General features: G+C 43.4%; 1 protein-coding gene across 4 annotated transcripts in view; it reads left to right on the top strand.

Moving 5' to 3' along the window:
* The first annotated feature begins 15,465 nt into the window (after nucleotides 1-15,465).
* GCNT3 (glucosaminyl (N-acetyl) transferase 3, mucin type) overlaps nucleotides 15,466-26,766 on the top strand; it is a 30,007-nt gene continuing 18,706 nt past the window's right edge. Inside the window, exons 1-3 of one of the 4 annotated variants that reach the window (XM_019968747.2) lie at nucleotides 15,472-15,619; nucleotides 17,046-17,231; nucleotides 18,817-20,619. In XM_019968747.2, the coding sequence (XP_019824306.1) occupies nucleotides 18,868-20,190 (1,323 nt within the window). In that variant the 5' untranslated portion in view covers nucleotides 15,472-15,619; nucleotides 17,046-17,231; nucleotides 18,817-18,867 and the 3' untranslated portion in view covers nucleotides 20,191-20,619. Of the gene's footprint in view, nucleotides 15,620-17,045; nucleotides 17,232-18,816; nucleotides 20,620-26,766 lie in introns of those variants that run through there. The other 3 variants (XR_011568847.1, XR_011568845.1, XR_011568846.1) reach the window with 3 other exon arrangements.

Here is a 26,766-nt window from a genome sequence, read left to right as displayed (position 1 = left end):
TCAGTCCTTCCAATGAACACCCAGAACTGATCTCCTTTTGGATGAATTGGTTGGATCTCCTTGTAGTCTAAAGGACTCTCAAGAGTCTTCTCCAATACCACAGTTCAAAGGCATCAATTCCTCGGTGCTCAGCTTTCTTCACAGTCCAACTCTCACAACCATGCATGACCACTGGAAAAACCATAGCCTTGACTAGACGGACCTTTGTTGACAAAGTAATGTCTCTGCTTTTTATAAACTGTCTAGGTTGGTCATAACTTTCCTTCCAAGGAGTGAGCGTCTTTTAGTTTCATGGCTGCAATCACCATCTGCAGTGATTTTGGAGCCCCCAAAAATAAAGTCTGACACTGTTTCCCCATCTATTTCCCATGAAGTGATGGGACCAGATGCCATGATCTTCGTTTTCTGAATGGTGAGCTTTAAGCCAACTTTTTCACTCTCCACTTTCACTTTCATCAAGAGGCTTTTGAGTTCCTCTTCACTTTCTGCCATAAAGGTGGTGTCATCTGCATATTTGAGGTTATTGATATTTCTCCCGGCAATCTTGGTTCCAGCTTGTGCTTCTTCCAGCCCAGCGTTTCTCATGATGTACTCTGCATATAAGTTAAATGAGCAGGGTGACAAAATACAGCCTTGACGTACTCCTTTTCCTATTTGGAACCAGTCTGTTGTTCCACATCCAGTTCTAACTGTTGCTTCCTGACCTGCATACAAATTTCTCAAGAGGCAGGTCAGGTGGTCTGGTATTCCCATCTCCTTCAGAATTTTCCACAGTTTATTGTGATCCACACAGTCAAAGGCTTTGGCATAGTCAGTAAAGCAGAAATAGATGTTTTTCTGGAACTCTCTTGTTTTTCGATGATCCAGCGGATGTTGGCAATTTGATCTCTAGTTCCTCTGCCTTTTCTAAAACCAGCTTGAACATCTGGAAGCTCACGGTGTGTACAAATAGCAAGTTTCTCAAAATGCTCTTGGAACAAGCTTTACTATCTGACTGTTTCCATTAAGCAGTCAGCTGAGCATTTGATGCATTTCAGGGGTCGCACAGAGTCGGACATGACTGAAGCGACTTAGCAGCAGCAGCAGCAGCAGTGTATGTTTAGAAAGAGATTTTTTAAAAAAACTTTTGGGAAAATTATGCATCAGCATGGTTAACTTTTCCTGGCAATCTCATGACTTGGGTCTGCCAGTGCGAACTTTGGGTCAGAAGGCTTCTAGCTTTTGGATTTGGTTTCCAAGCCTTCTCAGATCTCTCCCTGTGGTACTTCTACATTCTTCCTGTCCCTCACAACCCTTTCCTCTGGCTGTTCCCATAGACCAGCCACCTACCTGGTTGGGCCCTCATCATATCCACTTGACCACTTGTCATATCTGCCCTGCAGTCCTCGTCACTGCCAGTCTTTTGCTCTTTCCTCCCAACCCTGGTAAAGTCCACCACTAAATAAGGATTTCTGAACCATGGCTCTGACATGATGCTTGCAGGACAAAGACTCCAGGCAGCAGAAACACAGAATTTTATTTTCTTTTTAAAAATTTTGTTGAAGTATAGTTGATGTACAATATTGTGTTAATTTCTATTGGACAGCAAAGTGACTCAATTACATATATGTGTGTATATATATATTCTTTTCCATTATGTTTTGTCATCTGTTCAGTTCAGTCGCTCAGTCATGTCCGACTCTTTGAGACCCCATGAATCGCAGCATGCCAGGCCTCCCTGTCCATCACCATCTCCCGGAGTTCACTCAGACTCACGTCCATCGAGTCAGTGATGCCATCCAGCCATCTCATCCTCTGCCGTCCCCTTCTCCTCTTGCCCCCAATCCCTCCCAGCATCAGAGTCTTTTCCAATGAGTCAATTCTTCGCATGAGGTGGCCAAAGTACTGGAGTTTCAGCTTTAGCATCAGTCCTTCCAAAGAAATCCCAGGGCTGATCTCCTTCAGAATGGACTGGTTGGATCTCCTTGCAGTCCAAGGGACTCTCAAGAGTCTTCTCCAACACCACAGTTCAAAAGCATCACTTCTTCGGCACTCAGCCTTCTTCACAGTCCAATTCTCACATCCATACATGACCTCTGGAAAAACCATAGCCTTGACTAGACGGACCTTTGTTGGCAAAGTAATGTCTCTGCTTTTGAATATGCTATCTAGGTTGGTCATAACTTTCCTTCCAAGGAGTAAGCGTCTTTTTGAATACAGTTCCCTGGGCTATACAGTCAGACCTTGTTGTTTATCTTGTATAATATTGATAGTTTGCCTCTGCTAATCTCAGACTCCCATTCCTTCTCTCCCCTACATCTCCGCCTCCTTGGCAACCACAAATCTGTTCTCTGAATCTGTGAGTCTGTTTTTGTTTCATAGATATGCTGATTTGTATTTTAGATTCCACGTATAAGTGACATATGGTATCTGTCTTTCTCCTTCTGACTTATTTCGCTTCTTATGATGATCTCTTGGTCCATCCATGTTGCTGCAAATGGCATTATTTCATTCTTTTTTTTATGGCTGATCAATGCATTGTGTGTGTGTGTGTGTGTGTGTGTGTGTGTGTGTGTGTGTGTACACCACACACCACATTTTCTTTATCCATTCACTGTCAATGGACATTTCCATGTCTTGGCTATTGTGAGTACTGCTGCGGTGAAAAAATTGGTCTTTCAGATTCAAGGTCAGAGGTTCGGATTAAGGTTTAGAGTTAGGGTTCCCACACAGTGAGGAAACGGAGACCCAAGGAAGTCAAATGCTGTGTTAAGTTGCTTCAGTCATGTCTGACTATTTTCAACCCCATGGACAGTAACTCACCAGGCTCCTCTGGCCATGGGGTTTCCCAGGCAAGAATACTGGGGTGGATTGCCATTTCCTCCTCCAGGGGATCTTCCCAACCCAGGGATCGAACCCACATCTCCTGCATTGGCAGGCAGTAGCTGATTATAAAATCACACAGAGAGGGAGAGAAATCAATTTGAAGAGGTTAGTCATCAGGTTGAATGTCCTGAGGTGGTCTCTGCACACTGGCTTTTGCATAAATCCCAGATATTATTACCTCTTCCCTTGTTGTTTCCTTTCCATTATGTCATTCCATTGCACTCGATAAATCCCAGGTGTTACCTCTTTCCCCGTCATTTCCATTCCATTTCCATTGCAGGGCAGAAAATGGTTGCATTCATGGGCATGAGGAAGGGAGTGCCAGTTAACCCAAGCATTTCGGGCTTCAATCAGAACTTCTCAGGGCAATCTTGACCAACATTCCTTGAGCTTTAGTATCTTGCCTGCCTTTACCCCGGTAAGGGCTGTCTGGCTTCCTTCTTCTGCCACTCATTGGATTGTGTGGCTGGTTTTTCCTGATACTCCTGTAGTTAATCTGTTTGCTTTCCACTGGCTGTTTCTGCTTTCTTCCAGCCCCCTGGCCTCCCAGCGCTACTTCATTTTCCTGCACGAACACCACCTTCTAAACTCTTCTTTTTGTGCTTCTCCCACCAAGAACCGATAAGTGTGTTAGCTGCTTAAAAAACTTTCCCCCTACGAGTATAATTGAGTCAGCTTTGTGTCAGATGCTGTTTGTCTTTGCACAAGTGTCTGGATCACAATGTGTACCATATCACTTTTCTTTCCTCAATCAGGATTGTGATTAGAGCCCCACTTAGAGTATCGTATTTAATACCTGAGCTCTGTCACTCAGAATGTAGCCAAGATTAAATGCTTCTTAATAGAGTTAATAACATTTCATGTGGTGTGTATGTGGCTCAGTTGTGTCTCATTCTTTGTGAGCCCATGGGCTGTAGCCTGCCAGGCTCCCCTGTCCATGGAATTTTCTAGGCAAGAATACTGGAGTGGGTAGCCATTCCCTTCTCCAAGGGATCTTCCTGACCCAGGGATCAAACCCTTTCCCTCATTGTAGGCAGATTCGTTACCATCTGAGGCACCAAAAATCCCATTTTATAATACCAGTTAAGATTTAGTTTGTTTGTTCTTTCTTTATTCAGGTTCTGATATTCCTCACAAAATCACCAGCAGTGTGTGGTTTTTCAAAATCATGAACTGGTGTTTATGTAATCAAAATTGAATGTATTTTTAGAGCTTAGTGACACTCCCCCTTCACGCACCACTGTGTTCTTAGGTCCCCATGTCCCCTCCTCCCCCCCATTCATTGGTTCTTGGCATTTTCCTGAAGTGCCAAGTCAAAAGGCTCACAGCTTTATTTCAAAGCATAGTTGTTTGATCCTATTATAATCATTACCTTGCCTATTTCATTCCATACATCAAAATATATTCCAGATTAATCCAAAATTTAAATGTTAAAAATCACAAAATCTTTTTAAAGAAAATGTGAGTGAATAGTTGTATGGCCCTGGAGTGGAAATGAGCATTCTATGCACTATATGAATTTCAGAAGCCAAAGCGAAAGCATAGATAAATTCAACTACATTTAAGATAACTGCAAACTTCAATACATCAATGTTGACCGTTGGAAAGAACCCCATAAAACATAGTCGAACAACACATTGGGAGGAAATGCCTCTAAAACCAGAACAAAGGATAAATAACTGATAAATTCAAAGAGCTCTTATAAATCAGTTAGAAAAACTAACAGCCCTATAGAAAAATGGACAGAAAAAATCAACTGGAAAGAAATATAAGAAGAAATACAGGGACTTCCCTGGTCGTCTAGTGGTTAGTACTTAGCACTGTCACTGCTAGGGCCTGAGTTCAATTCCTAGTTGGGGAACTAAGATCCTGCAAGCCTCATAGTGTGGCCAAGAAAAAAAGCAAATGGCCAAAAACAGGAAAAGAAGCTCAAGCTCACTAATAATCAAAGAAAAGTAGACAGAAATCATAGTGGGATAGCATTTGTCATCTTTTGATTGTGGGAAAGTCAAAAAAGAAAGATAATATCCGGGAATGCTGAGGGGAAACAATTACTTTTGTGGTTAAAGTGGGTAAAACCTTTTGCTGCTGCTGCTGCTAAGTCGCTTTAGTCGCGCTCTGTGTGACCCCATAGACGGCAGCCCACCAGGCTCCCCCGTCCCTGGGATTCTCCAGGCAAGAACACTGGAGTGGGTTGCCATTTCCTGCTCCAATGCATGGAAGTGAAAGTGAAGTTGCTCAGTCGGGTACGACTCTTAGGGACCCCATGGACTGCAGCCTTCCAGGCTCCTCCCTCCATGGGATTTTCCAGGCAAGAGTACTGGAATGGGGTGCCTTTTGGGTAGTGCCAATTTAGACAGTTTTAAAGCTGTATAATCTTTGACCTAGAAATTATTCTTTTAGTAATTTAGTCAATAAAAATAACTGAACAAATACACAAAACTATAATTTTTAATGTAGCAATTTTAATAATTGGAAATGCATTGGGAATAACTTCATTTACATTGACAAAAATGTATGGACAGTGAATGATTTTCAGTGTGTATTGTAGAGAGAAAAAAGCAAGATTCAAAAGGGCAGATAAAACAGCATCCTCTTTTTTCATCATCATCATGATAATATTGGCTTCCCAGGTGACTCAGTGGTAAAGAATTCACCTGCCAACATAGGAGAAGCAAGAGACATGGGTTCGATCCCAGGGTCAGGAAGATATCCTGGAGGGGGAAAAGGCAACCCACTTCAGTACTCTTGCCTGGGAAACCCCATGGACATAGGAGCCTGGAAGGTTGCAGTTCATAGCGTCACAAAGAGTTGGATACAACTGAGCATGCACACACACACACACAATAATAATAATAATAATAATAATAATATATGTTCACTGCTGTTGATATGCATTTTTCTAGAAGTTTCCTACCATGATTCAATTATTAGGTTTCTGGATGGATTCAGTGATCTTCCCTCCCTTCAGAGAAGGGCAGGTTTCAGCCATTCAACCACCTGGTTACTCACTAATTCTATAAATGTTTGTTGTGCCCCTGAGGCAGTGAGAGTGAGCTTAAGTAAACTGACTCTGAAACTGATTGCCTGTGTGCGAACCCATTACATGGTGCTCTTCTTGGGCAGGTTAATTTCTCCCCTTAGACATGATCCACTCTACCTTCCACTGTGAGTGGAGAAACTGAGGCCCAGTGAAGGTAAAGCCTGCGTTCTTGATGGATCTCAGGGAGAGGCAGAGGCCGAGCTGGAATTGCTCCAGGAGAGGCAGCCTGGCTAGGAACTGTATTCCTAGTGTGGTCAGTGAATTGCGGACAAGGGACTGGTTGTCAGGTCAGACCCCGGGGTACAAATTCTGACCCTGCCACCTGCTAGTTGTGTAGTCTTGAGTAAGTTCCTCCGTGTCTCTCTGCCTTGCAGGATTTGTTGTGAGAATTAAATGTGAAGGGCTTGAGACCGTGCCTGGAACACAATATGTTTCAGTCCATGTTGCTTATTATTTGCAAGCCTTCAGGGATTAAGAGGTGGGCCAGAAAGCATGGTCCTTGCAACTGAAGGAATTTATGACATCGTGGAGACAGTGTTGGGAAATACTATGATGAAGTAATGTTTCAGGATCTTAAGAGAACAAGGAAGCAGGGGGTCACAACGAAGCTGAGGCCCAGAGGTGGCAGGGGTGGCCTTTCCCTCTGAGTGGAGGCAGTAAACTGGGTCAAAGTCCAGAGCTGAGCGGAGAAGTGGTCATTTCCAGGAGCTGAATGTAAAGTGGGAGAAATTCTTGATCTCATGCTAGGGTGAGGAACGCTATTGTTCTCTTGAGGATAAGGCAACTAAGTTGAACCTTCAGCCCAACTGTTTCCTCTAACTCTACTCTTTACCTGACAGATCTGTACACTCATCCAGTATGAGCCTAAAGGCTACCTCCTTCAGGATGTCTTCCAGGGATCCCAGTTTCCCACAGAGCTTTCTACTTGGTACGAGTATCCTTGGTACTTTCCACACTTAATTGTCATTGACTGTTGATTGCTCTTCCCTACTAAACTGTGAGCTCCTCCATGACTGTATGATATTTGCATGGCTCTTGTTTACCAGTGCATGCCTGTTGGTATGGATGAGATAATGGAGGCAGGGAGAGGGTCTGGGAGCTTCCCAAGGAGAAAGAGGTCCAATTTCTGTTTTGAATCCCTGCATTCCACACCCATTCCACCATGGGCTCCTGTTCACTGTCAACCATGGGAAGCGTACCCAGGCCAGACGTGGGCTGCAGCTGCCCAGCTTTACTGTCCAGGGCAAAGACAATGCTTGTACTTAATACTCTGTAAATAACCTACAAGGGAAAAGAATCTGAAAAGGAATATATATATATATGAGTGAGTGAAAGTCACTCAGCTATGTCCAACTCTTTGCAACCCCATGGACTATAGCCCACCCATTTCCTTTCTCCATGGGATTCTCCAGGCAAGAATACTGGAGTGGGTGGCTATTCCTTTCTCCAGGGGATCTTCCCGACCCAGGGATCACACCCGGGTCTCCTGAACTGCAGGCAAATTCTTTACCATCTGAGTCACTGTATATACATATGTAACTGAGTCACTGTGCTGTGCACCTGAAACAAACATGACCCTATAAATCAATCATCCTTCAGTTTGAAAAAAGTAACAAAGGAAAAAAAAAAAGACAAAACTAGCCTCCCATGAGCTGGAACTACAGTATTTGAAGCCTTGAGAGGTACCATGGACCGAGTTTGGTCTGTCTGGCCTCCCAGTTGCTCAGGAATCCACTCTGCCTTTCCGACCAGCAGGTGTAGGTGGGGGAGACGTCACAGACACCACTGGTCCCTACAAGCCTGCACTCCTCCTCCTCACCTTGCCCTCTGCTCCCCACCCAAGAAGGTAGACTCTCCCCACCCAGGGTGCAGCATGTTGTTGCAACAGTCTATGACTGAAAGATGGCGATGACCATGACCACACACGCGAAACCTGCTAGGGGTCCACAGGGTGTACAGTAGATGTGACCTTATGGGCTCAGATAGCTAGAGAGGGTCCCATCCTAGGGTGTACAGTAGATGTGATCTTATGGGCTCAGATAGCTAGAGAGGGTCCCATCCTAGGGTGTACGGTAGATATGATCTTATGGGCTCAGATAGCTAGAGAGGGTCCCATCCTAGGGTGTACGGTAGATGTGATCTTATGGGCTCAGATAGCTAGAGAGGGTCCCATCCTAGGGTGTACGGTAGATGTGATCTTATGGGCTCAGATAGCTAGAGAGGGTCCCATCCTAGAAGTACTTTCTTTTTGTGCTCCCCAAAAGGACGGCATGAAGGGCGAGTAGTTTTTTTATTTCTATTTTGTTTTTTAAGCTCAAGAAACTAGAACCAAGATATGTGTTGTTTTGTCATCTAATGCACTTTAATCTTTCCCTATGAGTTGGCATGGTGGTCATTTTCCTTTAAGAGATAACATGAGTGAAGGGGCACTTGGTGTTCGGTGGTGCAAGCGTTTCAATTATTTTATTTAGGTTCTTGTTAGAATGTCCAATTTTACATTAAAAAGATATTTTCTATTAGTATCCAGCTAGACTTAAATACATGCACATACACACAATCCTACATTACGCATCCCCCTCCCCCAAATAAAGACTAGATCTGTTCACACAGACCTGCAAAGAGGTAAAATAAAGAAAAAGCATCAGGCTTGACTTCTGCAATCAAAGACAGCATGATTTTTTTTTTTAATTGAACTATAGTTGATTTAAAATACTGTGTTAGTTTCTGGTATATAGCAAAGTGATTCATATATATATATATATTTCTTTTCATATTCTTTTTTATTGTTTATTACAGGATATGGAATATGGTTCCCTGTGCTATACAGTAGGACCTTGTTGTTTATTTTATATATAGTCGTTTGAGTCTGCTGATCCCCAATTCCCAATTTATCTCTCCCCTAGCCCCTTTCCTCCTTTGTAACCATAAATTTGTTTTCTGTTTGTTAGACTGTTTCTGTTTTGTAAACAAGTTCATTTGTATCATATTTCAGATTCTACATATATGTGATATCATATGGCATTTGTTTTTCTCTGACTTTTTTCACTTAGTGAGATAATGTCTAGCTCTATCCATGTTGCTGCAAATGGCATTATTTCATTTTTTGTGGCTAAGTAATATTCCATTGTATAAAGATACCACATCTTTATCCATTCCTCTATCAATGGACATTAGATTGCTTCCACATCGTGGCTATTATTAAAGAGTGGAGAGCACTATTTTGTTTTGCTTCCTAAGATCCAAAATCACTGCAGATGGTGACTGCAGACATGAAATTAAAAGACGCTTACTCCTTGGAAGTAAAGTTATGACCAATCTAGATAGCATATTGAAAAGCAGAGACATTACTTTGCCAACAAAGGTTTGTCTAGTCAAGGCTATGGTTTTTCCTGTGGTCATGTATGGATGTGAGAGTTGGACTGTGAAGAAGGCTGAGCACCAAGGAATTGATGCTTTTGAACTGTGGTGTTGGAGAAGACTCTTGAGAGTCCCTTGGACTGCAAGGAGATCCAACCAGTCCATTCTAAAGGAGATCAGCCCTGGGTGTTCTTTGGAAGGACTGATGCTAAAGCTGAAACTGCAGTACTTTGGCCACCTCATGCGAAGAGTTGACTCATTGGAAAAGACTCTGATGCTGGGAGGGATTGGGGGCAGGAGGAGAAGGGGACGACAGAGGATGAGATGGCTGGATGGCATCACTGACTCGATGGACATGAGTCTAAGTGAACTCTGTGAGTTGGTGATGGACAGGGAGGCCTGGCGTGCTGTGATTCATGGGGTAACAAAGAGTCGGACAAGACTGAGTGACTGATCTGAAGATGATTCTAAAATAGCTTTTTTAAAAAATTAAAAAAATAGAATGCCTGTGCATTCTAGATAAATCAGAAAACTGATGAGACAAAAAGGGGAAACTGAAAACCAGCAACAATCACATAACCCAGAATACCATGGTTAATATTTTAGTACATTCCTTTCCAGACGTTTCCCTGAAATGTGTTTTCAAATAAGAAACAATAATGGTGGTGGTGTTATAGAGATGGGAGAGGTGGTGGTAGAGAGTACAGAAATTAGAGCTCCTGTTCTGAACTTTGCAGGTTTCAGAACTTCTTTTTACTCCCCTGAAACCTATGCCTGTTTCATACCTATGTTTCTAAATGTCCCTGAGTTAGGAAACAGCTTTTGCATCTGTGATTCATGTCAGAGACCTGAAAAAATAGTGGCCACATAAGGCAGAAAATTTCTTTCTCATATAAATGAAGCCTAGAAGTAGGCAGTCTAGAACTTGTAAAGGGGCTTGATGGCTCCCTTCCTCAATGTTGCCTCCAGGTCCTAAGTAGCTGCCAGAGCTCCAACCATTACATCTGCTTTCATGATAATAAAAAGAAAGGAAAGAAGGGCTTAGCCTCTCCCTTTTAAGGAGCTTTCCTAGAAGCCCATTTCACACTTTAAATTGTATTTTTGTTTATGATTTTTTCACAGTCAAATCTGTTTCTTTTTTGTTTATAATTTTCAGGTTTTGGTATAATAGTTAAAGTACTTTCCTAACCTAAGTATCATTATTCTGTATATTTCCTGAAATTTTAGAACTGTCTTTTCCTTTTGGGTTTAATCTGTAGTTTATTTATGTTTATAGTGTGGGGTAGGGATCTAACATTCTTTTTCCAAATGACTTCCATAAGGGGATGTTTTCTTTAATCCATAATATCTGTTCCTCTTGTAACGATCAGCCAAGATCCTTCCTGAAACAATGCAGGAGGCATTCAGACAAATTCTTAATTTTCTTTTTCTAGATTTCACTAAAACCTACACTAAATTGTTTGCACTTGTACTTCTAACCATCTCTTTTTTTAGTTTTAAACTCTGGTCCTCCATTATATCCAACACATATCTTTTTTTGCACTTATACATGGCATTATAATCTACTTTCAAACATTTCTCCCACACAGGACTATAAACAACTTTGTTTATAGTTGTTGTTCAGTTGCTAAGTCATGTCTGACTCTTTGTGACCCCACTGTAGCACTCCCGGCTTCCCTGTCCTTAACAGTCTCCTGGAGTTTGCTCAGACTTATGTCCATTGAGTCAGTGATGCCATCCAACCATCACATCCTCTGTCATCCCCTTCTCCTCCTGCCCTCACTCTTTCCCAGCATCAGGTTCTTTTCCAGTGAGGCAGCTCTTGACATCAGGTGGCCAATGTATTGGAGCTTCAGCTTCAGTATCAGTCCTTCCAATGAATATTCAGCTTGAGAGTAGGGACTGTCTTAATCCACTTGGTATCTCTAATACTGAAATGTTAGCAGCTTCCTCAATGTTAAATGCAGTGAGTGAATAAAACAGTGTCATTGTATATGTCATTTGTTACAGGTTCCCTTTAAAAGGTTACTTTATAATGACTCAGTAGGAGATAACATCATCTCAAATTAATATGCCTTTAAATTTCAATTTTGGAGGGTTTCTTCTGAGGAAGTTTCTTAAGCAAAATTGATTCCATTAATGCTGCTTGGATTTCAATTGGCTTCAACTCTGTGGTATTGTATTTTTGTGTACAGTTGGAGGGTGCCTCTATCCATCAAGTCCAGTAATTATTAGTAAGCCTTGGTTTCATGACTCCAGTACTTAGAGGACCTTCAAGGGACACCAAGGATGCTGTTGGATTCAGGAAACCTTTCTGGTGCATCGTCATTTGCAAATTCTCGCACGAGCTGCTGTAAGGAGGCAGATCTGAGTCAGAAATCGTCCTTGCCCTTGGGCTCATGACACCACAATGAGGACGAACAAGTGTGTCTTGATGTGTTCATGGAGTGGGAGTTGGGGTGGCACAGACAAAGCCTGGCCATGGCTGCCCTTCCATCTGTGGTGCTGAGAAGCAGGAACCCTGGGCTTGGTAGAAAGCAGAGCATCACCCAAAAGTGAGGGCAGAGAGAGTGAGGAAAAGGGGCTTCCTTTATAACTTAGCGAGTGATCCACCTTGGGAATGGGAGGAGCAGGGAGAGCTGGATTAGTTTACCTGAGGAGATTGTTTTCTTCTTTTCTCTCAGAAGTTTCCTCTGCATTTAGCGAGTAAGTTCTTACTGAGTTCTGTGGGTGTTTTTTTTTTTCTTCTTCTTCCTTTTTTTCTTTTATTTCTTGAATCTTTTTTCTTTAGAAGTGTGGAGTGTGTCCAGGGGGAGGGAGAGTTTTGTGTGGGACCAGAGAGTGCCCCCAGCCAGCCAGCCTTAGCTGAGCCTGAGTTGTGTTCTACACCCCTGATTGGAGACAAAGATGATCACGCTGGGCCTCTGAACCACTTCTCTGTGGCTAGAGGCCATAGTCCATCTTCTCCAAGAGCGTACTGACACAGAACACTGAATGAGGTTAGGGCTTAAAGTGCCTACACCCCACCTTTCTCAGCACCTTCTCTCTCTTTCAGACTCCAGTTCGACCTATCTGATAATGTATTAACTTGGCTTGGTTATCTCTTTTTATTTCCTCTGTCTCTGAGTCATGGCCCCTTCTCCTTAGCCAGTCAGTGGGGCTCCCCTTGCTCTCTCTGACCACATGCAAACTTTCTCTTCTGGGGAGCCTTAGAATTCTGCTAATACCTACTGCACTAGGAAGTGAGAGAGAACGAATATGTTTTCAGGAGCTTGCAGTTAATGAGAGGACAAAACTGACAGATACTAGAGGTGAATACCACCCTAATGAAATAAGTAAAAGGATGCATTTGCTAATTTGTAAACTCAGCATCAAATGGTTGGATCTCTGCTGCCTGGACCTTCCTCTGACCCTCTTGTTGGGTGTGTGTGCGTTTGTGCACGCTGGGCTGTGTCCGACTCTTTGCAGTCTTTCTCAGAGTAGGCTGCCAGGCTCCTCTGTCCGTGGGATTCTCCAGGCAAGAATACTGGAGTGGGTTGTCATTTCCTACTCCAGGGGATCTTCCTGACCCAGGGATGGAAACTGTGTCTCTTGAGTCTCCTGCATTGGGAGGTAGATTCTTTACTGCTGTGCCCTCTGGGAAGCCCAGGGTTCCCTGTACCTCCCTCAAGGTTAACACCAAACTCTACTGCATTCTTCCAGATCCATCATGGTGAGCCTGCCTCAGTTTCCCCATTGTTGAAACTCCTAGACCATTTCACAGACAGAGGTTTGTGATTAAAGACCACAGAAGCAGGTAAAACTGTTTGCCAGTAATCAGATGAAACTCATGATTAGGAGAAAAGGGTTGAGTAGTCTGAGTGCGAAAAGTCTGCTATTTCAGAAATGAAACCAAAGCAATAGTCCTTGTGATAACTCAGGACTGTGTCAGATTTATATTTATTATTGGGCTTAATGTTGCTTTCATTTTCAATACTTGAGGGAGGTGAGTGTGTGTGTGTACGTGTATGCTCAGTCATGTGCGACTCTTTGTGACCCCAGTGGGATTTTCCCAGCAAGAATACTGGGGTGGGTTGCCATTCCTTCCTCCAAGGGGTCTTCCTGATAGAGGGATCGAACCTGTGTCTCCTGCAGTGACAGGTGAATTCTTAACCACTGAGCCACCAGGGCCCTCATCAGTTTCATTGCTCCGGACTTGAAAATATCTTTGTCCCCAGGCTCACTTGGCTTTATTGTATCTCAACAAGGCTAAAAGAAACCCACATGAAGGGATTAATTTCCTAGGTCTGGGTTCCTGCCTTGAAACTTGCTTGGTCGCCAGGTACTCTGAGAATGGGCTGTTCCTCCTTTCTTCTTCTACTTTTTTTTTTTTTAAAGTATTTATTTATTCATTTTACTATCTGTATTGGGTCTCAGTTGTGGCACTAGGGGTCTTCCTCGTGTTGCTCAGACTTTCTAGTTGTGGCACAGGGGCTCAGTAATTGTGGTACACAGCCTTAGTTGCCTGACGGCATGTGGGATCTTAGTTACCCAGTCACAGATGGAACCTGTGTCCCCTGCATTGCAAGGCAGATTCTTAACCATGGGGCAGTCCCCTGTTCCTCCCTCTTGCCAGTGCTGAACTTTCTCTTCAAGGCCAGCACGGAGTTAGGTGTGGAATCTGCTGTACTGTGATCTCTGCGGGTTGCCTGGCTCCTGATCTTCCTGTGTCTCTCTCCAGCCATTGTTTTCTCTCCTGAATTTCCCTGGGGTCAGCTTACACTTACCCCTCCTCCCTGCAGTGCTAATACTGACCACTTAGACGAAGAGCACAGAGAAGGGGCCAATTCCAGGTCTCTTCCCTGATCTACCCATCTAGCCACATCACCAGCATCAACATTTTCTCTTGATCCAGAGTTAAAGAACACTATTTGTACCCTCCTTGAGCTATTCTGTGAGAAAACTAGGCCCCATTGGAGACTACCTAACAGTAACCTTCACCAAGGGGCTGCATATGCCAGCTTTAAAGTCAAGCTGCTCACTGTTGTTGTTCAGTCGATAAGTGGTATCCAACTCTTTGCAACCCTATGGATTGCAGAACACCAGGCTCCTCTGTCTCTCATATGTTATCTTGCTTAATCTTTACAACAATTCAATAAAATGGGTATTATATATATAGCCCCACCTATATAAAGGAAGTCGTTGAAGCACAGAGGGATTAAAGAATCTGCCAATGAACACACAGCTAGAAAGTAACAGAGCCAGGATTCAGAGCTAGATCTCTCCTGCCAAAACCCAGGTGTGCCCATAACTACCAGCCACTTGGTGTTGCTAATATGTAGACTATCTTAACAAAATATATCCACCATTTGTTAATGTTCTATTAGCATATATTTAACAAATAAAAGTGGATATCTGTTTAGGTTACCTTAAAAATAAAATATTTAAGATATATCTCTATTGAAAGATTGTGAATTTTTTTTTTTTTTAATGGGAAAGATGGTGGGACTTTGAGGAGGTCATCAAAGCAAAGAAAGATATAAAACAAATTAGAAAGATTTTGCTACATCCAGTGTTATCCTTTAATTGTTTTTGCCTCAGAGTGACCAAAGCTGGCAGAAGACAAGAGCTGATGGAGGGAGGGGGCATCAGAGGGGGCGCATATGACTCCATATGGCTGCCTGCCCTTGGTTTGTCTTCATCTATAGTCAGAAACCGGCAGTGCATGCTAAGTTGCTTGTCACCTCTGACTCTTTGCAACTCTATGGACTATAGCCCGCCAGGCTCCTCTGTCCATGGGATTCTCCAGGCAAGAATACTAGAGTGGGTTGCCATTCCTTTCTTCAGGAGATCTTCCCGACCCAAGGATCGAACCCACGTCTCTTACATCTTTACCACTAGCCTACCAGGGAAGCCTCCATAAACAGGCAGAGGAGGTTCCCCAAAAGGAAAAGACCTAAATTCCCGATGCTTTACTGGGGGCTGCGTAAACAATTCTCGTAGAAGGAAGGCAGCACTAACTCATCCCGGATATTACACTGTTGTCTTTACATGAAGCCTGCCCTTCTGGACTCACCTTTGTTATATGGAATAGGGGAGTCTGCAAATCATGTTAGTGCTTTATCAGTGCCCCCTGTTACACTCTGCCAATAGGGGGCGCTGGAGGGAGGCTGGAGGCGGAACTTCCTGTTGTCTTTCTCTGTACACTGCTTCTGTTAGCATCACCATGGCAACTCCCTTTTTCCTTGCTGTGGCCATTCCTTTACGTGCCTGCACTGAATCCGGTTAACAGTAACGGAGGACAGAGACACTAGGCTCTTCAGGAGAGGTCTGGATCTCAGGCAAAGAGGATCTCCACTGAGCTCAGTGACCCAGGTACCATCTGCTTAGAGTTGCCATCTCAGAGGTCTGAGTTGCTCCTTATTGGCACCCCTCTTCCCCAATTCTCAAGTAAACAGTTCCTAAGTATCTCCCTCCTTCCAGCAATTGCTGCTGCTGCTGCCAAGTCGCTTCAGTCGTGTCTGACTCTGTGCAACCCCACAGACGGCAGCCCACCAGGCTCCCCTGTCCCTGGGATCCTCCAGGCAAGAACATGGGAGTGGGTTGCCATTTTCTTCTCCAATGCGTGGAAGTGAAAAGTGAAAGTGAAGTTGCTCAGTCGTGTCCGACTCTTAGCGACCCCATGGACTGCAGCCTACCAGGCTCCTCTGTCCATGGGATTTTCCAGGCAAGAGTACTGGAGTGGGGTGCCATCGCCTTCTCTGGCAATTGCTACTTCCCTAATAATTTAGCATCGACTATCCCTCCCCTGACTTTCACTTACTTACTTGATACCTAGTTAAATTCTTTCCATGAAATTATTAATATTAAATTTGCTATTTCAAACATTTGATGAGGAATGCTGCGTTTTTGGAGAAGTGGCTTGAGGGTGAGAGAGACAAAGAGTGGCAAGCAATGTGAGCAGTTTTTTGTTTTTTCTTGGGTGTGGCATATGAGGATCTTAGTTCCCTACCTAGAAATTGAACCTGTGCCCCCTACTTTGGGAGGTCATAGTGTTAACCACTGGACCATCAGGGAAAAACCTGTCAGCAAAGTCCCTGCCAGCAGTTTTGAAGGAGGCATTTTTCACACTGTATTGACAAAACCATCTATGACTTTCTTGGCATTATCCTTTGTTCAGACTGCCAAGAACCCTAGAGTCTCAAACATTAGTGAGGGAGATCTACAATTTGGAACCTCAAGGATCTTTCTACAGCCTAAAGATTATTAACAGTCATGGAAAAGCAAATGGATTTTTTGTTTGTTTTATTTTTTTGAGAAGTTTCCATGAAAGAACAAACTCTGTTTTTTACTTACTTTTCCCCTTCAAATAAAACAACAAAAGAAACAACTTTGAAGGTCATTTTTATTGCTTCAGTCTTTTTTTTTTTTTTTTGCTTCAGTCTTCAGGGAACGTAAGGGGAGTAATATCTGATCTCCAGGTCAAAAGAAGGCGAGGGCACACCTGTATGTGTTCATGGTTCCTTGTTAGGAGGGAAAAAAGCTTTCGGGTTCTTGCATGAGTATTGACAAGTTATGAATGATTTTGCAGCAGGAGAGCATGGCTACAAACTGGACTGTTCCGGATCAAAAAGCTGCTTGCCTTCTCAGACATTGCCAGCATTTTTTTCTGCTTGCTCACCTCCCTCAGTGACTTGTTCTTGAAAATATGACCCTGAATGATATATCTGAGCTTGCTCTCTTATCTGAGAGCAGGAAGCCAGGTGAGTGACGGAGGCACCTGCTGGTCTTTACTTTACAGAGATTAAGGGAGGAGCCTGCCACAGTCTCTTGGATGTCCTGTGGAAGTTAGAAAACATATTCTGGAGAGGCTGAAAGGAGACCAGGAGATATGGTGTTCATGTTCGCTTCCATAGAACCCGACCCTTGGAAAAAGAAACACACCGTGGCAATAGATCTTCCCTAGATAGGACAGAAGCGATTAAAGGTGAGTTTTCTTTATTGTTCATTTTTCCTTCCTCTTAGATTTCCATAAGTTATCCCTCAAGTGGATACAATCTTATGCATCAAAGGAGATTGTGATAAGGGAAAAGAGTTATTGCTGGAAGGATATGTCACATTTTGTTTCTCTTTCTCACCTTTTAGGAATTTTTCCCCCCCTATAGTATCTGGTTTTCTTTGGTACTAAGTATCCTAGTGATTCAAATAGACATTTAAATACATACTTTTTCATATTCTTTTTCGTTATGTTTTGTCACAGGATATTGAATATAGTTCCCTGTACTGTATATAGGACCTTGTTTATTTTTTTACCTAGTAATTTCTAAGTATCCTGTATTATATTTAAAATGTAACTGTGGTGGAGGAACAAGAATCAAGCTTACAGACACACACACACACACACACACACGCACGCACACAAACTGGGGGGGACCAGGGAATATGGATGAGTCCCAGATTTGCTTCTTATAAGTATGTGGTATTTGGCAAGTTATTTAGCTTCTGTTTTCCTCTCTATAAAAGAGGCTTAATAATACTGTGTCTTAAGCACGTTGTGAAGATCCAACAGGACAACGTAAAGAAATACTTCTGACTCATAGAAAGCACTCATTAAATACTGATATGCATAGCTCCGTGTGTCTCTGTGTGTGGATGGTTGAGTCGCAAAGTCGTGTCTGACTCTTGCGACCCCAGGGACTGTAGCCTGCCGGGCTCCTCTGTCCATGGAATTCTCCAGGCAAGAATACTGGAGTGGGTTGCCATTTCCTTCTCCATGTGTGTAGATATATTTTATTTATCTATGTTTGGCCTCACTGTGCAGCATGTGGGATATTAGTTCTACAACCAGGGATTGAACCTGCACCCACTGCCTTTGAAGCGTGAAGTCTTAACTACTGGACCACCAGGAAAGTCCCTGGATAGACTGTAAATCTGAGTCGGCTGAGAGTTATCTATATGAATAACTACAATGTATTTTTGGAATTATGTTCAATTTTTTGTACTTGTTTAAGAACATTTTCTTTAAAGCATGGCTAAATGCTATATCTAACCAGTGAATTATGTGTGGTGAAAGCATCTAAAATATGAACTGTCAAATAAGACCAAGAAGTGAACTTTATCTTTTAAAAGCACTTTGGATTTCTAGAACTGAAGGTGAGAGTATGAACTTCCTGTCTTTTCTGTCTAGACCAATCACAAATTCTGTCCTCCAGATAAAAGCTATTTTAGACACAGGGTGGTAAGGTGTGGGCAGAAGTCCTCTCTTCCTTGGAATAAAGGGTGGGGACTTCCTCTTACTCAGTACTCCTCCACAACAGCAGGTACCCAGGGCTGCTTCCTTTTCTCTTTCCCGGGTGGAGGTGGAGCCAGTCCTAACTCCAGTCCCAGCATGATCAGCTGGTTTGCAGCATCAGGTTACAGATCTCCATCCACAAGGGTCCTAGGCAGGACTTGACTGAGGATATTTGTCTAGAGAAGAAATCTATCTTTGCCATCACTCTGGAGTTGAACTTGATGTTCCTTGAGGATGTTCCGGATTAGTTTGTAACTAAAGGCATTTTGTTCTGTCCAAGGATCTCCTCCTCCACCTTCCCTGTGCCCAAACTCTACTGATCTCCCATCCCATGAAGATGACTGGGTGGAAGAAGAAGCTTTGCCGGGGGCATCATCTGTGGGCTCTGGGCTGCTATATGCTGCTGGCCGTTGTTGCTCTGAGGCTTTCTCTCAGGTTGAAATGTGATGTAGATTCCTTGGATCTGGAGTCCAGGGACTTCCAAAGTCAGCGTTGTAGGGACGTCTTGTACAAGAACCTGAAGCTGCCAGCAAAGAGATCCATCAACTGTTCTGGGATCACACGAGGGGACCAGGAAGCGGTGGTCCAGGCTCTCCTGGACAACCTGGAAGTCAAGAAGAAGCGGTTGCCTTTCACTGACACCTATTACCTCAACATAACCAGAGACTGTGAGCAGTTTAAGGCCCAAAGGAAGTTCATACAGTTCCCACTGAGCAAAGAAGAGTTAGACTTCCCCATTGCATACTCGATGGTGGTCCATGAGAAGATTGAAAACTTTGAACGGCTGCTGCGAGCTGTGTATGCCCCTCAGAACATATACTGTGTCCATGTGGATGTGAAGTCCCCAGAAACTTTCAAAGAGGCAGTCAAGGCCATTATTTCCTGCTTCCCCAATGTCTTCATGGCCAGTAAGTTGGTCCCAGTGGTTTATGCCTCCTGGTCCAGAGTGCAGGCTGACCTGAACTGTATGGAAGACTTGCTCCAGAGCTCGGTGCCATGGAAATACTTACTGAATACATGTGGGACAGACTTCCCCATAAAGACCAACGCCGAGATGGTTCTGGCCCTCAAGATGTTGAATGGGAAGAACAGTATGGAGTCTGAGATACCTTCTGAGTACAAAAAAAATCGCTGGAAATACCGCTATGAGGTGACAGACAGACTGTACCTAACCAGCAAGATGAAGGACCCTCCCCCTGATAATTTACCTATGTTCACGGGGAATGCCTATTTTGTGGCTTCTCGAGCCTTTGTCCAACATGTCTTAGAGAACCCCAAATCCCAAAGACTGATTGAATGGGTCAAAGACACCTATAGCCCCGACGAACACCTCTGGGCCACCCTTCAGCGTGCTCCATGGATGCCTGGCTCTGTTCCTTACCACCCCAAGTATCACATCTCAGACATGACTGCCATCGCCAGGCTGGTCAAGTGGCAGGGCCACGAGGGAGATGTCAGCATGGGGGCGCCTTATGCACCCTGCTCTGGAATCCATCAGCGGGCCATCTGCATTTACGGGGCCGGGGACCTGCACTGGATTCTCCAGAACCATCACCTCTTGGCAAACAAGTTTGACCCAAGGGTGGATGATAATGTCCTGCAGTGCTTAGAAGAGTATTTACGTCATAAGGCCATCTATGGGACTGAACTTTGAGCTGTACTGTGGGCGGATCGCTACCCAAGGGCCAGGGACATGTGCCAACATGCCCAGGGCGTACTGGTACTGTGTGGGGTGGGGGACGAGGGCTGTGGAATTCATGGCATCCCCCAGGGTCAGAGGGCTGCTTTTGGAGTGTGGAGAGTAGATATGCTGACTTGCAGACTGCTTCCCTGGGTGAACACTGACTCAGCCCACTTCCAATAGCTCCTTCACACACTTTCTCGCTGAGTTCATAATACGAACCAGCTGTCTGGGCAAGTGTGGGAGGAGACCCTGGATTTCAGTTGAATTGGTATTGAGTTTTCCACTCTCTAGAGGTGCCCATTCCTAATAATTCTAGGCTTGGTAGTGGGGAGGGGACTTTGATGGACAGAAGGCCTTCTGTTTTGTACTATTAACTTAATAAATAGCTTTTGATTAAAATCTCTACCTCTTTTTTTTTGGTTTAGTAAGCCAGAAATAAAACCGTGAAACTGTTTCTGATAACTCTTGGTGACATTTGAAATCCCCGGTGGCCAGCAAGAGAATCACCATTATTCCCTAGTGATCATGGCAGGCTGTATAAATGGTTGATGCACAAGAATGTAAAGCCCCCCTTGTTTTGTTAACATTGCCAGTAAAAAAGCCAGGGTGATTTAACCAATGTGACCATCCATATCCTTACAGGAAAATTACAGCACTAATTTTGCAAGCTTCACAGCCAAAGCTTAATGTTTCATAACAAAGATTGTAGCAGCCATTAGGTAAGGTCATCGTATAATTTACTGTCAAAACTGGGACTCATTTTAGTTGGCGGGGGCTGGGTGGCCTGTAGTATTAATGATTATTTAGATAACAAGAATAAACTAGGTCTAGTTACTCATCTTTATGCCTCTTGAGTCAAAACTCTTATTTAGGTATGTGAACGGAATGGTCACTGATTTTGTGGTTTATACATTTCCTTGGGGGAGACAGTTGTGTGTGTATGTTGTATGTGCATTCTCTGCCCCAGCCTTCTGGCCACCTGCCCAACAAATGTTACCCAGTGAAACAGTTCCTTTTCTAAAGCTCCAGGGATAATTATCAGGTTGTGTTAGTTGCTTAGTCATGTTGGAGTCTTTGCGACCGTTTGCGACCCCATGGACTGTAACCCGCCAGGCTCCTCTGTCCATGGGATTCTCCAGGCAAGAATACTGGAGTGGATTGCCATTCCCTTCTCCACAGGATCTTCCCAACCCAGGGATCGAACCCTGGTCTCCTGCATCACAGGCAGATTCTTCACCATTTGAGCTACAGGGAGATCTCACTTTATCAGAAGGCAATTAGCTGCAAGTTATATTCTTCTGTGATGAGGAAGTGATCTTTTGTAAACAGATAAGTGTATCTTGTATATGGTAGAACTGGTTTTCTGCATACAGTACATTCTGGAAAAGTGATTTATACACCAGTTTGTATAATCTGGGGCTTCCCTGATGGCTCAGTTGGTAAAGAATCTCACCTGCAATGAGGGAGACCCCGGTTAGATCCCTAGGTTGGGGAAATCTGCTAGAGAAGAGAAAGGCTACCCACTCCAGTATTCTTGGGCTTCCCTTGTGGCTCAACTGGTAATGAATCTGCCTGCAATGTGGGAGATCTGGGTTTGATCCCTGGGTTGGGACGATCTCCTGGAGAAGGGAAAGGCCATCCACTCCAGTATTCTGGCCTAGAGAATTCCATGGACTGTATAGTCCATGGGGTCGCAAAGAGTTGGAACACAACTGAGCAACTTTCACTCACTCACTCACTTGTATAATTTGATCCTGCAATGAGCCTGTATTTCTTCATTTCTGATTTTGATTCAGTTCATCGAGTGTTCTCTCACAATCAACTTCCCCAGCATTCCATGTACCCTGACATAGCTATGACTATCTGGCACAGTGACTTTTCTAAGTTAGTGATTGCTTCTGTAAGGTTGTATTCCTTTGATAATGGGCAATGCACCACCTTACCTGCACTGTTGCAGGGTCCTCGTCACCTTGCTCTCATCATGGAGATGACTAATGAGTAGTCAGTTGCTCTGCAGTGAGCCCTTAAGGTCTGTTCTTAGCGGCAATGACTGTAGACCTCTCCACCTATTAGCCTTTTGAATGTCCTTGGTCCCCCTCTGAGTGGGCTGCAAGGGGGCAGAAAAGTTTCCAAGTACACATGTCCTGAAAAAAGAACTTGGGTCTTTGGCTTCATAGTCAACTTCCTCTTTAAATTTTCATGTGGGAAAAAAAGTATGTCTTTATATAAATACATTAAAAAGATTAAAATGTGAACTTATCGTTTTGGGGGAACAAGCTTATACATTCAGGTGAATAGGAAATGCTCTTTATTTAATAACAAACACAAGGTCTTCATATCATAAGGGTCAAATTTCGCCCTCCTTGGATTAGTGTATTTTAGAAATTGTACAATTAAACCAACCCATCTGTTGATTTTTCCTTCTCTCATATCTGTTTCTATACCTTATCTCTGGAAAGGAAACATCCTATTGATGAATTGAGCAATTGTGTTTGTATTCCTTTAGAAAGCTTGAATTTCCTCTTTTGATTTGTGGACTGTTGATAAGTGTTGTTTTAATCACTATATTTTTGCTGCACACTCTGCCCATTGTAATATGCCCTCTTGATTTTGTGAAAATTTAAGAAAAGAAAAGGCAGTTAATCTTGTTTGGAAACAGATGATATAATTTATTTGGGGAGAACAAGTATTTGAATTAAAAATGGACAGAATAATTAAATCCATGGCCTGCCTTAAGTACTTCAGCTGAACTGAATTTATCTACTGTGACTTCTTTCCCTTAGTTAGCCAGTCATTACAGAGATAGAGTTCCCATCTCTATGAAGCTTTGAGTGTATGACAAGCAATGGAATAGCTCATTCATTCATTCCACAAATGTTAATTAAGCTCTTACTATTTGCTAGGCATTGTTCTTGACACCAGGGGTAGTGTAGTCAATAAAACAGACAGAGATTCCCATGCTAATGTTGTTCACATACCAGTGGGAAAACAACTATAAACAGTTAACATATATGTATATTAGCAGGCAAATGCTAGAGAGAAATTGAAGGAAGTGAATGAGACCTTCCAGTGGGGAGGAAAATTTTAAATAGTGTGGTCAGGTCAGGGAGGTTACATTTTAATGAAAAATGTAACATTTGAGTAATCATCCAAAGGAGATGAAGGAATGACCCGTGAGGATAAATGGGGGAAGAACATTCTAGGCCAAGAGGAAAGACTTGCATAGCCCTGAAGCAGGAACACACCTGTCATGTTTAAGGAACAAGGAAACTGGTGTAAATGGAGCAGAGGAAAGGGAGGGGTGAAAGAGTTAAGAATACAGGGGAAGAGGATGTATCCTGATGGCTTTTGTGACCCATAAGGTGGACTTTGTCTTCTCTGAGAGATTATAGGCCACTGGAAGGTTTCGAGCAGAGGGCTGACATGATCTAACGCTTGAATCCTGCACTGAGGACAGATTGGCTGGCTGGGAGGCAGGGGTGGGGGCAGGGAGGCTAGTGTAGAGGCCAGCGTGCTGATCCCAGCACTGCAGCAGTGGCGAAGACCCGGGTAGCAGCAGGAGAAATGGTCAAAGTGGTCAGATCCTGAGAATGTTTTGAAGGATCAATATGAGAGTTTGCTGACAGATGGAGTTTGCTTATGAGAGCAGTGGAGGAGTCAGGGATGACTCCAGTGGTTTTGTTCGGGTGTTAAGTTTAGGAGGACAGGGCTACCATTGACCAAGACAGGCACACTGTGGAAGAGTGGTTGTTTAGGGGAAGACCATGGGTTTGACTTTGAAGATATAAAATTGAAGATGCCTATTAGACATCTGAGAACAGATGCTGAGGGGATGACTGTGACAGGAGTCTGGGTTCAGGAGAGAGGTCTGGACTGGAGACACTTAACCTGGTGCTCCTCAGTTTATATATCATACAAAGCCATGAAATGGGATGAGAGCCCCCAAGGAGTAAACAGAAATAGAAAAGAGCCTCCCAGATGAGTTCTGAGGGCCTTCCGAAATGCAGAGGTTATGGAGGTAAGGAGGAGCCAACAAAAGAAGAGTTGGAGGGGAGCAGCTGGTGTAGTAGAAGGAAAGCAACTGGCTGCGCAGTGTTCTGGAACAGCGACTCGGGAACGAGGAAGTGGACGACTGTGCCCCAAATCACTGAGAGTCACTTAAAATGAGAACAAAGACATGACTATTGGATTTAACAACGTAGAGCTGGCCTTGATAAGATCAATTTTTTTGTGGTGTTTGGAGGTGAGCATATGATTGGAGGTGGTTCAGAGAGAATGTTAGAGCAAATCTGGCTTTGGCCAGTATAGATAAATGTTTTGAGTTTTGCTTTAAGGCAAGAGAAGGAGAATAAAAGTAAAACAATGGAAGGTTAAGAGTGTGTGTCCTAAAAATTAGAAAAGTGCATGTTTGTCGGTTGATGAGAAAGATCTAGTCTAGAGGAAAAGATGCAGGGATGAGATGGGTTACCTGCCAGAGTGACATCCTAGTGAAGAAGATGGAGTTGTTATGTAGCGCACAGGAGAGGGCCTGTCTCTGATGGAAGCACGGATGACAGTTCACCCACAGCAGCAGGACTGAAGGCAGGATAGATGGACTCAGAGGTACACAGATGGGTCAATGTGGTGGTCTGTAGAGTTTGTGGAGTTCTATCCTTCTCTTTAATTAACATTTTATTTTAGGTATAATATACATACAGAAAGGGGGATTCCCGTGGCACAAGAATCTGTCTGCCCAGGCGGGAGATGTGGGTTCTATCTGGGTTGGGAAGATTCCCTGGAGTAGGAAATGGCGACCCACTCCAGGATTTTTGCCTAGAAAATCCCATGGAGAGAGGAGCCTGGTGGGCTATAGTCCTTGGGACTGAGTCAGACACGACTGGGAGACTGAGTATGTGCACATACACACACACACACACATGGAAAAGTACAAAAGTCCCAAATATATAGATTATAATTTTTACAAAGTGAACAAATCTGTGTAACTAGAACCCTGATCAAAAATCAGAACATTATCAGCAACCCAGAGGGCTCCTGTGTCCCTTTCCAGTTACCACCTAGGCTGCAGCAAAGATAACCAGACATTGAAACCCAGCAGGACCCTGCAAGGCCCTTCTGGGCACAAGCCCTTCTGTGTCTCCAGTTCTTGTTTGTAGGAAAAGCTTTCCCTCCCTAGGTATTCCTAAAATTTCAAAGAGCAGACTCGAATTAATGACTAGAGAAAATAAATGTGGAAAGAAAGAGCTTGAACATTGGAGTCAGAGGACTTCTAGTTCCTCCTGAAGGGAGGTAGGTAACAGTCTGATACATATCTTTGAATTGTCCTGCAGAAACTAAGACTCACATCTGGTGGAGGATCACAAGATCATAGACCCCAGACTGGTAGAACCAGAAGATTGACGATTAACATTCCTGAAACCTCATCCAACCTGATCACTCATACTGCAACCCTCACCTCTCAAGTTGCCTTTAAAAACCAAAAACCATTGGGAACTTCAGGTCTTCTGAGTATTTAGCTGCCCAGTCTGCTTGCTTTTGTTGTTTGGTTGCTCAGTCATGACTGACTCTTTTGTGACCTTTGGCCTACATGTTCATGGTTCATGTGTCCATGGGATTTCCCAGGCAAGAATACTGGAGTGGGTTGCCATTTCCTTCTCCAAGGGATCTTTCTGGTCCAGGGATTGAACCTGGGTCTCATGCATTGCAGGCAGATTCTTTACCATCTGAGCCACCAGGGAAGCCCACAAATAATAGTACTTTCCTTTATCACCATCCTGTGTTAGTGGATTGGCTCTGCAACATTCAGGTAAGTGGATCCAAGTTCTCTAACACCACTGTTCTGTGACCTGTTTGAATTTTTCTAAGTATTATGTTCTCTTTTGTTTATGACTCTTTAAACTCAACATTTTGAGTTTCATCTATGTTGCATGTAGTCGAAGCTCAATGATTTTCACTGCTGTGTGATATTTCCTATGTGAATATACCATAGTTTTATCCATTCAACTGCTGCTGAATATTTGGGTTAACTTTTATGAATTGTGCTCCATGAACTTCTTGAAATGTTATATAGGGAATATATGTCTACATTTCAGTTTAGTAGGTATGTAGGAGTGAAATTGCTGGGCCATAAGTTATACACATGTTTACCTTTAATAAGTACTGTCATCGTTTTTACAACATGATCTACCAAAATAACTCCCACCAGCAAGGTGTGAAAGTTGCATTTGCTTCATTTCTTTGCTAATATTACTAATCTTTTTCATTTTAATCATTCTGGTGGGTGCTGGTGATATCAGATGGTGGTTTTAATTTGCATTTCCCTACTGTTCAGTAGCTTTTCAAATGCTTGCCACTTGGATATTCTGAAGTTCTCTTTCAATTACTTTTATTTTGTTCAGGCTTCCCTTGTAGCTCAGTTGGTAAAGAGTCTGCTTTCTATGCGGGAGTGAGTGAGTAAAGTTGCTCAGTCCTGTCTGACTCTTTGAGACCCACAGACTGTAGCCTACCAGGTTCCTCCGTCCATGGAATTTTCCAGGCAAGAATATTGGA

The sequence above is a fragment of the Bos indicus genome, chromosome 10 (genome assembly GCF_029378745.1).
Source record: "Bos indicus isolate NIAB-ARS_2022 breed Sahiwal x Tharparkar chromosome 10, NIAB-ARS_B.indTharparkar_mat_pri_1.0, whole genome shotgun sequence".
In the NCBI taxonomy this organism is placed as follows: domain Eukaryota; kingdom Metazoa; phylum Chordata; class Mammalia; order Artiodactyla; family Bovidae; genus Bos; species Bos indicus.
The sequence above is the reverse complement of the archived record's forward strand: the minus strand, read 5'-3'. Positions and strand labels throughout refer to the sequence as shown.